Source organism: Mixophyes fleayi, chromosome 7 (genome assembly GCF_038048845.1).
Source record: "Mixophyes fleayi isolate aMixFle1 chromosome 7, aMixFle1.hap1, whole genome shotgun sequence".
Taxonomy (NCBI): domain Eukaryota; kingdom Metazoa; phylum Chordata; class Amphibia; order Anura; family Limnodynastidae; genus Mixophyes; species Mixophyes fleayi.
In genome coordinates this window covers 104,176,661-104,191,507 of record NC_134408.1, presented here as the reverse complement: position 1 = coordinate 104,191,507, position 14,847 = coordinate 104,176,661, and the positions used below count along the sequence as shown (strand labels likewise).

General features: G+C 38.4%; 1 protein-coding gene across 3 annotated transcripts in view; it reads right to left on the bottom strand.

Moving 5' to 3' along the window:
* Positions 1-611: 611 nt before the first annotated feature.
* The window catches only part of PIKFYVE (phosphoinositide kinase, FYVE-type zinc finger containing), a 153,398-nt gene continuing 139,162 nt past the window's right edge, over positions 612-14,847 (bottom strand). For all 3 annotated transcript variants that reach the window (XM_075180242.1, XM_075180243.1, XM_075180245.1), the window contains 4 exons: positions 9,507-9,635; positions 9,105-9,366; positions 3,920-3,994; positions 612-838 (listed from right to left, as the gene is read on the bottom strand). In XM_075180242.1, coding sequence (XP_075036343.1) covers positions 723-838; positions 3,920-3,994; positions 9,105-9,366; positions 9,507-9,635 — 582 coding nt within the window. In that variant the 3' untranslated portion in view covers positions 612-722. The remainder of the gene's footprint in view (positions 839-3,919; positions 3,995-9,104; positions 9,367-9,506; positions 9,636-14,847) is intronic.

Below are 14,847 nucleotides of genomic sequence, written 5' to 3'. Positions count from 1 at the left end.
TTGAGCACAGGCAAGTAATCCCTAAATGTTGGTTTAGCAGTGGTCCTTGAGAACTTCAGAACCACAAACCTAATGAGCATTTTAGATGTGTAGGAGTTGGGTATGTTGGTTGCAAAACAATGAACAAACAATAAAATACTTTTCATAAAGTTAATGAGTGGAATAGGTGGCTACTAGGGGCCACAAGGCGCACATATAAACAGCGTTTGCTTTTAACAAATGTAAAAGCAGTTTCTCTAGTGGTGTTTTGAAGCTCAAGCTCTGAATCACATATTATCTATAAAATAAATCATGAAGGCTGCTGTACACGTCATTATTTATCACTCTACAATGGTGATCTCCGGGGGAGATCATATTGTAACTGTGCAAAAAGGGAGTGGACTATACGGGCTGCACAGCAGTCACCATACTACACTTCATGTTACTCAAGAGAAGTTCTACGCAAGAACAGCGCTATAACGGAATCCAGTTACACAAGGTCTCCTTTCCTAATAAGGCTCATTTGTACACAATCCCTAGTCCCACAGTCAAAGTTTCTCTTCAATTTATGATAAAAAAAAGAAAAAAGTCTGGAGGTAAGATCAAAGTCGTGATTTTCTAAAAAAAAACAAAAACAAACAAAAACAAACAAAAACAAAACAAACTCCCTCTGCCCAAAAAAAACCCCAAGTCTTTGTGCTAGAAGGGCAAAGCCACTTTCAGATAAAGCAGTGTTCCACACATCAGCAATTGCCTCCAAGACCCGTCCAGTGGTCAGGTACCATAAGGAAATACTTATCCATTGCTTCACAGAATCGAGTTCGATACAATTCTGGAGATACCACAGTTGGCATTTTACCTAGGTAGCAAGAAAAAAAAAGTGAATGTGAGTTGTATAAACCAGGAATGTGACTTCATTTTACGTTTTAAACCACTTTCTCCTTAGGAAAAAATGCTTACTTTATTCATGAACAGGAAAAATTACATGCACATATTTTGTGTCTTGCTCCAATCAGCATAAATGGTGGGGTCCAGTCTCTTGGATCCCTTTTAGCCCCCTACCTCATCTGGTTAACGGTCCATTCTGCAAGGATGAACAAACTGGAGAACTTTGAATAAATACAGCCAGCACTGAAGTGTCACAGCCGGTGGTAATCATTTTTTTCCGCAAGTGAACTGTGAAACAGTTAACTTGAGGGGTCCCGACATTGCCGCCTTTAAATTAACATTTTTCTGGGTCGCACTGTTAACTGACGTGTAACTGAACTGCAAGAAAGCGGTGTATGCGGATTGAGTTGCTGTCACCATGCATGGACCGGAATTGTGCAGATTCGGACTTTAGGGAAGTCTGTTTATATTCCAGTAGTTTTTTTTGCCAATCGGATTTTCATTGAAGGGATCCTAATTGTTGGGTTTGTGGTACTCGGGGGAAAAGTACCCAACCCGTCACAGCAGCCACTTTTCCTGGAAAGTTATTTAGCTGCACATTTCTTGAAGTATAATCCATAAAGTGAATGATGTATGTAGTTCTCATTTGATAATGTAAACGTTTATTGCTTTTTGTGTCTTTTCCCTATGGATTTACAGTGGCTAAACTTCAATTAAGAAAAAACCAAACAAAAAAAAACAACAAACTTTAAATCAATTTTCTATTTAAACAAAAATTTGTTTGACAAACAACCATCCTTTCTCAATCATGGTAATTCTGCTAAATACAGCAAGTGCTCACTTATAAATACACAGATCAGCCACAACATTAATACGATCTGCCTAATATTTTGTAGTTGCCCCTAGTGCCGCCAAACCAACTCTGACCCATAGAGACATAGACTGCACAAAAGCCTCTGAAGCTGTCCTGTGGTATCTGGCACCAAAACGTTAGCAGATCCTTCAACTCCTGTAAGTTGCGAAGTGGGGTGCTTCATGACTCAGACTTATTTTTCCAGCAACTCACACAGATGGCGATCGGATTGAGATCTGTGGAACTTGGAGGCCATGTCAAAACATTGAACGCTTTGTCATGTTCCTCAAACCATTCCTGATTAATTTTTGCTCTGTGGCAGGGCACATTATCAAGCTAAAAGAGGCCACAGTCATCAGGGAACACTGTTGTCTGCAACAATGTTTTGGTACACTGCCTCCGCCAGCTTGCCTTCTTCCCATAGTGCATCCAAGTGACACCTCTTCCACAGCTAAATGTTGTACATGCACCCGGCTGTCCACATGATGTACAAGAAAACACGATTCCTCAGACCAGGCCATCTCCTTCCATTGCTCCTTGATCCAGTTCTGGCACTAATGTGTCCATTGTAGGTGCTTTCAGTGGTGGGCAGGGGTCAGCATCGGCACCCTAAATGATCTGCGGCTATGCAGTCCCATAAACAGTAGCTGCAATGCACTGTGTGTTCTGACACCTTCCTATCAAAGCCAACATTAATTTCTTCAGCAATTTGTGCTACAGTAGCTCTTCTGTGGGATTGGGCAAGACGGGTTAACCTTCACTCCCCACATGCATCAATTAGGCGGCACGAGGAGGACTACCATTAAATCTGTATTTATTTACACTTATTTCCACTTCTCCTAGTGTAAATGCACTGGAAAGTCAAAAGGAAGGGCCATTACATACTACACTTTTGAATCAGGTGAGTGAAAGTTATATGCAGGATTGTTGGAGTCTTCAGGGACCTTGTGGACCAGTATGAATATAATGAACCCCATAGATAGATACTAGCTTTATTTTAACAGAGTAAACACAACCTAACACAAAAATGTAAGTATTGGGAAGAATTTTTCATTATATATTTAATTTACCTATGAAAGTGTCCCATAGTACATAGAGGTTTTACATTAATTGTTGCTGGATCATTACCTTGAACAGATCATCACATATTCTCAAACAGATGCTCAACTGAATTAAGACAAGTAAACCACTGCCATCATTAAGGGATGCATATGTCTGGCAATGATATTCAGTTATTTTTTGGCATACAAATGCTGTTCTATCAGTATCAATAAACCCAACATGTGCCATGAAAACACACCCACACCATTACCTCTCTTCCCCTCAGTCAGCACTAACGATGCCTGGAAGGATGGATCCATCCATGATTCCACCAATTTCTCTCCCATCAGCAAAAAAATAAGGGAACCAGTATTTAAACTAAACATTTTATTTTCATATTATGGATGGAAGGTGGTTACAGTTATACTGAGCACCCATAAAATAAACGGCCCACTCTCTACTTTGCCTGCAAGATTACACATGGGGTTTGAGATATCTGTTATTAAACTGTGCATTCTGATACTACAGCATATTGTGGGACTGGCAAGTGAAATAGTGCCTATCAACCAATGAAAGAGCCATTTTCTAGGGCTCTAAGGGATTCAAGCGCATGGGGGAAGTGCATGACGTCCCTTCCTTTACACATTTTCATCTGAATGAAAGTTTTTCACTAGGCGCCCGCAAAGAAGTTTCACTTCAAAAGTAAAACATGAAGTGATCAGAAATCTCTCTTCTAAAACCACTTTTGCACTTGACTGTTAGTTCAATGACTGCAGTCCTCACTGGCTGTTATGGTTAGCACTACTGCCTTCCAGCACTAGGGCCATGGCTTTGATAATCGGTGTGGAGTTTGTATGTTCTCCTCATATTTCTGCCGTTTTCCTCTATGTGCTCTGATTTCCTCCCAGAGCCCAAAGCAGCTAACATACAGACCTTAATTGACAGGTGTGTGCGCTGTGGTAGAGAATTTAGACTGTAAGCTCCAATGAGACAGGGACTGAGGTGAATGACTAATAATTCTCAGGAAAGCACTAAACAATATGATTGGGATACATAGATTTATTAATAATAATATTATGGTAATACATGTTCAAGCCTGAATGTCATGTTCGAAAAATAAATGCTGCCACAAGAAAAAGAAAACATTAGTCAACTTACCTTGGCCACCCAAGATACCAGTAGACTTGACCACCATTTCAAGCTTTTTATCCCATGTAAATGTTCGGATATAATCTGTAAATGGATAGTAAGAATTTATTTTCCATTGTTTTAATCCATTTGTTGAAATTTAAAGTCTGCTACCATATTCTCTACATAGATCCCTTTAGTATGGTGAGGGGATCTGTCATGACATCAAGGTGGTTTCTCAATCTATGCAATGAATACAGCTTGATCAACTAGTATACAATGTTCTATGCATAAAATTGCATGCATCCCATTTCCATAATGCAGTTGTGCTATATTAGAATTTACAAGACATAAAAGCTTTTATTTAAAAAACATATGACAATATCTCCAGGTTATGGCTTTAACACAAAATGCATTGTAACAAGAAAAGTTAGTTGCTCAGAGGATTCCACTACTTTAAGCTCATCAATAAACCTTACAACCTAAGAATTGTCTGGAGTATATAAAATGGATTTTGCTTACCAAATAAAAAATAAATCTGTGCTACTTGTCATATAGTTCTATTGAACAATTCTCAACAATCAACTTAACATTCACTTGGGATTCCAGTCAGATATGTGTTTGTTCTCATTTATAATTGTGAAGTGGAACACTTTAATGCATAATGAAAAATTTGTATGGTTTAAAGCGCACACTATTCAGATCAGATTAATTCAGAATAATGAAATCTCACATTTCTGCCAATTTCTACTCACCCCATATATATTTAGAAATCCAATTACAGGTTTAATTTTAAAAAAATGAGGTACAAACCCATATTTTCTCTTCCCACTTCACAGCATAGAACAGAACCCAGCAGCTCAGCCCAGGTAAGAAGCATGTAGGGTACACAGAAGTTACGTTAAATAATCAAATATACCCTCTCTTCCCAATCAGCCAAAGAGGAAGGGGTGTGTGTTTAATTTTAATCCCCAGGTCAGCCGGCGCTCAAAGCAGGTGTGACAGAAAAAATAAACAACAACATATGAGCGACATGATGTCACTCGTATCTTTAAGGTGCGCCCTGAACGTTGACATTCTATGTGACCTAATGTTCGTACAGGCCCTGTGTGTGACCAAAGAGAATTCCATTTAGATAGCATATAAGCAGTAAGAGTGGGGGAAATTATAACATAGATGTACAAGTTTTTATTCTATGCATCTGTTCTTGAGGTTTGTGTGTTTTTGTGCTTAATGTGTGCACCTGCGCTATGGAATGTATGTTATGTAGTCTTTCGCAGCAGTGTAGCTGGTTTCATACATTTTGTAATACTTTTTGTATAATTTTAAAAGTTGTGACTTCCTTCATTTTGACCCAGCATACCACCCACCTATCCATAGGTGTTTTTATTATGGGTAATATAGCCTGGTTCCTACCTAATATTGGTAGTATGAAGTAGGCAATAGTTGCAGAGGGAGAAGGGCAGTTAAAGAAAGGAACTTAGTGTGGGTACCCACCTTAAGGAGATCCCTTAGTCCTAGTAGACAGACATCGACAATTTGATCAAAATGCGCACTTAAGAACCTTATTTTTATTCCAGAAGTAATATTACAGAATTACATAATAAAATTTCAGAGTTTCATACACATTTGATATCAGTTGTGTTTAGTATAGTTTTAGCGCCTAATGTGTGCACCTGTGCGTTGGTTTGCATGTTATGAAATGAGGTAACAGCAGTTTAGAACCATTTCATAATTTGAAAAATTAAGGTGGTGGACCAAATCTTCATCTTTCTCTTCAAAACAATCCTAATTTATTTCTACATAAATAACTTTAGGTTTGTTAATCTGGTAATTTGCCACTGGAAATACCCTGGAAACCTAAAGACTTGTTAAAAGCCACTGTCTTAATGTGTATCACAAAATTAATTACTATACAGCTTTACAATAGTCCCAATGAAAAAAAAAAAGATTTTGAGGACAAAAATACATGAAACTTTTTCTAAAATTAGTTTGCAAATTTATCAAATTTTATACCTATAATTTTTTAATAAAAAAAAAGTTCCTCCTTATGATACCTTTCACTCTTCCTCACTCTAATTTCAAAGTCTCCCCAACTTATAGAAATTATTCTATTTTAAAAATACCATCTTCCTGCACTTTATACCTGTTATATTTGAAGATTTCTATCATATTACATTTATGCTGTACATGTTCAGCTCTCCAAGTCTTTCCTCATCATGTATCTGGTGTGAGATGGTGATGTGCAAGAGTGAAGTAAATAATATGCTGTTATTGTTGCAGTCTTCAGAAATATTAAAGATTTATAAATTAATAATTCTTTGATGCTAACACAATAATAATTTATTATATATACACACATAATAATGTTACTTTCTGACTGCCGTTTAACATTTTACGAATATCTCCACTTTTAGTAGTGTTTTCTTCAATTAGGAATGCCCCTATGTACAGCAAATGGGAGAGGGATTGTACACCAGGCGCCCCTCATTTCCTGAAGTTGAGAGTGGCTTGCTTGAAATTGTATTATTTCCCCCTCAGTTTCCTTTGTTAGTATGAGAACCAGAGGTTTGGGAATATTTCCTCACTAGAGAGCCAGGTCAATATGCAGTATTTTGATAAATATTATAGTTATTATTCCCATTAACACTTTACTATTTACATACTAAGTACAGTAGCAAATTATTTTAGGGGCCCAGTCTTTTCCCATTCAAACTCAATTCTGCAAAAATCTCCTTGACAAAATAGGATCAGTGTGTGGTAAAGAGCTTAAGTTTTATACTCCAATCATCTTGGGGAGATAATATGGCTATTTATTGCAAAATATCCGCAGTATGATGTTTGATGCTTATATAAAAGCACTTCATGGGACGTGTTTTAAGAAAAATGTAAATCCAAAATGATTCAATAGAGAATATTTATGTACTGTGTTTAATGGGAAAATCAGACACAAAACTGTTGGGACGTATGTCTTCACTTCTATTATTATAGTTTTTATGAGTGCAATTACAATTTTGTTCAGTCTAAGGTCAGCTTTCCATTTATACCTCACTAACTGAATTTCACATCTTGTCAAATGTTATGTTGTCATTAATAAAGGGAAATATGTTTTCTCATTTTTTGTTCAATATGTGCAACAAATTAAATTTTTCTAATTTTGTCTTGTTTTTACCTGCTTCAACACTTATGATTAACAGAGTCGCCAAACACAATAGAGCTTAAAAACTAAAATTTTAAGACACACCATGAGAAAAACCTAACATTAAAATCCAAAAGACAGTCTTGGTGTTCAGGGATGCTGATATGGTAGTATGTGGGGAAGCCAAGGTAAGAGGAGACCAGTGGTGGGAAAGGTCCAGGTGTATAAACCAAGAGAGTGCTGCTTGCTCGTTGCTAGGCTAGGGGTAAAAGCTGCTGGCAGCTGTCAGTGACCATTCCTGGCTGGCTTTGGAAAATTGCTTAGAAAGTGGATTCTGGCAAACAACAATGTTTCACTGTACAAAGAGTTTCCTGTCCAACAATAATCATAGTGCCGTAAACCATTTGGTAAATTTCACTGTCAGAACCCAGTGGCTCTTCCAACCTAACAATGAGCTAGCAGCAGATCAAGTCCCAGGGAAAACAGTGAGTACATCACTCTTGTAAGTGTACTTTACACGCTAACTACCAGACAGGAGGTGAAAGAGCCTACTTTACACCACTAGGCACCAGACTGTATTGCATACTATCTTTAAAATTGGAGGTCTGGTCGTATACTAGCCATTAGATTAGGGTTCGCACTGCACAAATGCCAAAAAATCTACTCTGTTGATTACTATTGACCAGAATGGACAGACAGAAGTTTGACTACTATACGAAGCAAACTAGGCTCATGTTTGTATACTAGTAACAAGAGAGAACCCAGTATTGTACTCCTTTGAATGAGAGGTGGGTGTTAATCTAGCTGTAGGGATTTCTGATGATGGCTCTACTTTTTGTACCATTTAACAATATATATTTTTTCAATAGTGAGAAATGTGATTTTGCTAAGCTGACGCCATCTTGTTGCTTTATAACCATTTTGTTCTGTTATAGCTTAAAGACTGATTAGATGCAGCTGGTTTGTAGGAGTAATTCATTGTTTGCAGGAGACTGTGCTTATAACCTTGGACAAAGTAGACAGGAGATAAGCCAATTTCCCCCTGAGGAGTATTCCTGTGTGGAAATGAGAGAATGTAGTAACATCTGTGTAAAGGGAGCATGAGTGGTTAAAACCTTTTGGGGCGTAGTTTTCTGTAATACGTGATTTTTGCTATATAGATATGGACTTGTAACTAATAAAGCAGAGCTAATTGTACACGCAAACCATGCAGTGTATTTAATTCTCTCCAGCTGATGAGCTCATAACTGATAAACTGACACTTATAGGTGAACAATCTGAATTAGATTCGACAATAGTTTTTCACCATATCTATGGTAGCGATCTACCCAAGTTAGCAAAGAAAGCAGCAGCACTTAATGAATACAGTGAGTGCTTCCTGCAATACAAAATTGAACACTGGCAAGCTAGGACAGATGAGGGGGAAGCCCAAAAGCTTCCATCATTCTTAGCAACAAAAGCTCCAGCACCAAAAATAAACAAAATAACCCAAAAACTCATGTTGTTGCCATTACAGACATTAGTTTTCAACAATGTGAAAGTCACATTCTTAGTACTTTAGGAATTAATATAAGAAAAATTACATTAAAACACATAAGCAAGGGTTCATGCAAAGTATGTGTCAAATATGAGGGTGCACAACAACTGACTAAAGCATTATGCAGCAGCATTTATGTATCAGACTGACATTAGGGTAAAGATTTTCCTGCTCACAAATAATGCAAATGAATAATATTTGCTGAATAATGTATACATACACATTTTGTAGAATAGAATAACACTAAATCCAGAACAAAATATTAATAAAAATTAATTGGCACATGTAGAGTTAAGCACATAATTTATTTAAACTAAAACCTTCACTGTTAAATCCTTCCATTGGAGGGATACTGTAGCACTGATATAAAAGGATCAGTGCTGGAGCTTTAAATCTAAGTGTCAAACTCCTCCACCTCTACAACCGTGCAACTTGCTGGGGAACTTAAGTATTATTGTACATGTACAGGAAAGCACATTGTTTAAAAACATACACTTATCAAAAATGGAAAAAACTGCACTGCACAAATAGTTACTCACCAATAATCCCAACAACCAGCTCATCTGTGGTATCATCACGCCCCACTAATAGAGAGTAGTCAATGATGAGGTGGCTGGACAGGAAATGTGAGTCACTGTGTATGGAGGCTCGAAGGACAGATTTGCAGTGTGATCGGATGTATAAGGGGTTGTCACGCACCATCTTCAGCAAGTTTTCATCCAGCAGGACAACATCACAACTCTCCTTTCCTGTATCCGTTTTGACATTTCGGTTTCTCAAGGACCCCTTAAGGTCAAAAACCTAATCCAGCCAAACATAAAAACATGCTATTTTCTACTTCTAATAAAACGTACTTATCACTGTGTCAATAATAATCTGCATTAAAACAGTATATATGATTTTTATAACTTGTATACATTTTCAACTATCTTATATATTACCTGTGCCATCTTTCTGCCATAAAAAAGATTTTCCATGACCAGTAGATCCAGCTTCTTCTCCGTGTTGTTCTGAGAATTTTTGTAACCAATTCTGTATACCCCTAGAATCTTAGCCAATGCTGTTGGTCTCTGAAGAGGCAGAAGAAAAACAGATCAATATTGGCCGCAACTAGAAAAAAACCCTAAGAAATAAATGTCAAGAACGGGCAGTTAAAGAAAACCATTTGAAATAGCAGAAACTTATGGCCCTTGTTATCTTCATTACAAGGAAACGGGTGTATGCAGAGTTTATTGATTCACATTTAATAGGTCACCTGAAAATGAAAAGTCAACTAATAAATTCTAAAAAGGGAATTACTATCTTGCGGTTTGGAGGCTGAAATCTCAAATTACATGTCATGGTAAGGCGGTTTTAAAACCCATCAAGATTAAAAAAGATTGCTCCCGATATCTGTTCCGCTATTAACTAGCACTGAATTACATCAGAGACAGGATGAAGATGTCAGGTAAGTATTTATTATAGAGGTTTATTTTGGTAGTGCACATACAGTCAATAACATTCCCAGTTTACAAAAAGAATGGTTCACTCTTAATGTTAAAATCAATATTACATTTACTTCAAAGTTTATGAATAAAAAATCCGAACTAATAATGTGATGTGACAATGTGATACAAAAGCTGTAATAACTAAAAATCACTGAATACACTGATATTTTCATCATAATTATTAGTTGAGGTGTAGATTTAGTTATGAGAAATTATCAATATGAGTAAAGTATTGTTACAGTTCTTATACACTGATTGTTTTACTTTATCTACTAATGTCTCAGTTTATCGATTAGCCTTCTCCTTATTTTAGAGTTTCTACAAATTGTTCTGAGAAGGATGTTAGTTATCATATAACAGTGCTTATATTGTGTTAATAATACAAGGTAACCTGAGAACAGTTGAATAGATTAGAGCAGTCTCTATAGTAAAGAACTAGATAACAGGTAGATCGTTGTGTGGTTAATCCAATTCATTACCGGGTAAGGTATAATTTAACCAAAATAATTATAGACATATAATCAGCGTCTGTTATTGGTAGAATGAGACGCTATGGAGATACTGTCATGGGACCATGCATACACTTCGCTATACGACACAGGTCTCTAATAATCTGACCCGTTATTATAGTAAATCAGATGGAGTAAAGCTAAAGTCAGTTAACAATAAATTCCTTTTAGAGTTTGCTTTATTTCTATATGATCTATGTGTCATGCCTAGCATGTTGAAAAGAAACAGTAAGTCATTTTACTGTGTGACAGGAAAAATCAGGTGTACAGCTCTAGGGATAGCTACTCTGATAAAGGACACTCATTGAATTTCAATGCATGACTTTCTAACCATTACATGAAAATGACTATGGGTTAAAAGGACCAGGGCTAGTCTAAAAGCTTGGTGCAGGTTTTCTGTAGTTATGAAGTATCGTTATTGTGTAGGAAACCATCTATGGCCAAACAACTATAGTGTATGATCGCAAAGCTTCAATTCTTAATTACTAATAACGAGTGTCCATTCAAAAAAATAAAGCACTCAAAAGGAAAACTATATGACTATACGAAGAATGAGCACACATTCTATATCAATAAAAGGGATTTTATACTTTGATAAATCCTTTTCTCCGAGTCTATTGGGGGAATACTGGAACACTGTGATAGAGGGCTCAGCCCTTGAACTTTAAATTTGTCTCTAGAAGCCTCAAACTCTTCCACCTCTACAATCCCTGCAATCTGCTGGGAACTTCAGTATTTTTTTTTAATTTTGTTTAACAAAGTCCCAAAGGACAGAACAAAGGATGAATTGAATGTGAGAAAGATCAAGGTTCTTCAACAACAACAACAACAACAACTGTTAAAGACTTTAAAATTGGAGAAAAATAATGAAAAACAAAAATAGTGCAAAAGATAAGACTTCCAGTGTTCCACAATGAACTCAGAGAAAAGGATTTAATGTAAATACAAAAATCCCTTTTTCGTTTTCATTCATATGGGGAACATTGTGGATATCACAAAGCTGCCCCTACAGTGTTACAATGAAAAGTTGCATTGCAAAGCACCTTCTGGCCTCTACTGACCTCTTGTTTGCAAATATGTTTAATTTGTAAAACTTTATGAATGTGTTGACCATAGACCAGGGGGTCGCCAGGCACAGCAACTCAGGCAAAGCCCTCTGCTGCGCTGCCAAGGAAATACTTATCAATCTGGTAGAATTTGCAAATTACTGTCATGTAATTCTGACAAATTACTGAAGAAATCCACCTAGCAGTGGTCTGCTTAGATGTCAGCCAAACTCTCCTGTAGGCATCATAGAGGACCGAAAGGTCATCCTCCCTGAGAACATCCAGATAGTGAAGAGAGCCCTCATCTTCTGGGAACTAACCATAGAACAAGACTGTAATCACAATGTCTTGATTTAGGTTGAACTTGAGAGACCAATTTGGGTTGAAAAAATAGTTTAGTCCGAAAAAAAAAAACCCCGCCTTCATGAAAAATAAGATATGGAGACCTACAAGACAGTCACGAGCTCTAAATAAAATGGCTAAGAGAGAAGTTATCTTCCAGATAAGGTACTTTAACATCACCAAAACCAGGTAGAAAAACCCCTCCTTTCACACTAGAAGATGCAAGTCTTCCACAACCTGTGGTAATTCCATGCTGAAAATAGCTTTGTAGTGTTGGTATGAACCACACACTCTAAGAGAACCTTAACCTTACACTTTAAGAGAGCATTGCTTCAACAGCAATGATGTTAAAGCAAGCCAAGCTACACCCCGGTGAATTAAATGCTCCGGTTTAATAGATCCCATCTTAGACGCCACAATAGGCCCACTGTCATGCTGAGACGTGTGCATTCCACAACTTTGCTGACCACGAGATCCTAAGGTCTAGGGCGTCTCCCGTACATGGGCTTGCAGCAAAGTTGGGGATTCTGCCTTGATCAGCAGATCTACCAGGTAGGGAATGACAGCCATCACTACCATGATCTTTGTGAACACCCTCTCAGAAAGTTAAAGCCTGCAATTGAAAATGATGAGCAAGAAATTAAAATAAATAAATATGAAAATGTGCTGGGGTCCTTCCCAGATCGTAACATGCAAGCACGCATTCCTGATGTCCATGCACACCATGAACTTGTTCTGTTCCATGCCAATTATGACAGACCTCAATGACTCCATCTTGAACCTGTCCACCTGAAGCTGGATGTTTAGAGACTAGGTCAAGAAACCCAACCCCTTCTAGGACTGGAATGACTGCCCCTGTGGAGATCAAGGACTGAATGGCTTCCTGTAAAGAAAAAAAAAAGATTTTCTCTTGTCTCCGGCAAGATTGGTAGTGAAAAATTATCTGGGAGGCAGATTTCAGGAGACCTATGAATTATCTCCAACTCACAATTCTTCTAAGCCAGGCTTCCGAAGTGGAATTGAACCACAGGTCCTGGAAGATTAACAGATGGATTCCAATCTGAGGAATGAAAGGAGCAAATCCTAGGACCCTTACCTCGAGGGACATTGATAGGTAGAAAGGAACTCTTTTCTCCCATTGCCAGGCGTTGCTAAGGACATTCCCAGAGAAGTATAGGGACTCCAGAGTCCTTTTGGACGCCTTACAGATGTGCACCACCAAAGTTAGAAAAGTCGATGAGGGCTCTGCTAACTGTTATGATCGCCTTAATGATCCAAGCCAAAGCTAAAAAGTAAGGCCACACTGCAGTATAAATGGATTTAAGAGTGGGCTTGATCTTCCGATCCATGCTATCATGTAAGGCAACAGCATTCTTTTTTTTCTTTTTTTTAACTCTTTATTTAAAGAGGAAACAACTGAAAAAATTGAAACAACATATTGAACATAAGGGTGTTAATATACAAGGTATCTCATCTTTGTTTTATACATTATAGCAATGAGGAAAGGGGGAAGAGGAAAGGGGGAAGAGGAAAGGGGGAAGAGGAAAGGGGGAAGAGGAAAGGGGGAAAGAGGGAGAAGGGGTGGGAGGGAGGTAGAAAGGCACAAATACTAGTAACGATATTGCTAATATACATGGAACGTTGCTAGGAAGAACTACACCAAGCGATTAAATAGACAACAGCGCGCTGTACCCAGCCCAGAGGATCCGGAGGTGGCCCGAAAACTATATTCCAACTGCGGGGGGGGGGGGGGGGGCTACGGCTTTCTAGTGAATACCACGGGGCCCACACCTTGTCGAAATTATATGATTTATCGTGGAGGTAGTACGTTATACTCTCCATGCTTGCGACATGCCAAATGCAAGACCGTAGTTCCTGCATGGAGGGAGCATTAGGGTCTTTCCAATGCTTTGCTATTAGGGATTTAGCAGCTGCTAAGATATGGGAGATACACTTGTTAGAAGACACGCTCTCATCAGGTATAGGGCGGGAGAGAAGAAATGACCAGGAGTCCTTTTTTATCTGTTGTTCTGACACAGAGTCATCTGGAAGAGGTCCCAGGTCATTTTCCCATTCCCGCTCATGCCAGCCTGGTGTGTCAAAAGTATATTCTATAAGCCAATTATAGTTCTTGGAGATCATCCATTTGGTGAGTGGAAATATGCTCAAAGAAAGTAAGGGTCTGGAGAGCATCAGGGGAGGGCAAGGACATGGCGAAGTGTCGGACCTGGAAGTATTCAAAGAAAAGCGGGCGAAAAGGTTCAAACCTGTGGTAAAGATTGGACATGGAAGCCCAAGTTCGATTGCCAGGTCCGAGACCACACGTATTCCCGCACATATCCAGTGTTTATATTGCTGTGTCGAGTTACCAGGAGGAAAGTGTGGATTGCCCCAGAGGGGAGTCAGAGGTGAAATGAGGGAGAACAATTTATATTTGACCAGGCAAGAGTCCCACAGGGACAAACAAAATTTGAAAGATTGGAGAGAGGAGGCCGCTGGTGGTCTGTCTATATTAGAAAGGCCCCAAAGTGATGCCATGGAAGGGACCCCAGTGAAGTGGGTCTCAAGTCCACCCACGCAAAGCACTGGTTGGGGACATAAGTAACCGCTACCTTAGAGGCAACAGCATTCTTAATTGTAGTGGTAGTGGTCTTAGACAGACATGCTAAAGAAGTATCTACCTTAGGCAGAGACTTCCATGTAACCATATCCATGCTGGAAACTGTTGCCTACGCACTCTAGAAGTTATGGCAGTTTCCACGACCTTTCCCAAGGAACATAAAACCTTAAATAAAATCCTGAAGCAACTTCGCCAGGCATTGATCCCAAGCTGGCTTATCTGGTACTGCAGGTGAGAAGCCCAAAGGTCCCTGGTCAAATGGCCTAAATGGAAAGATT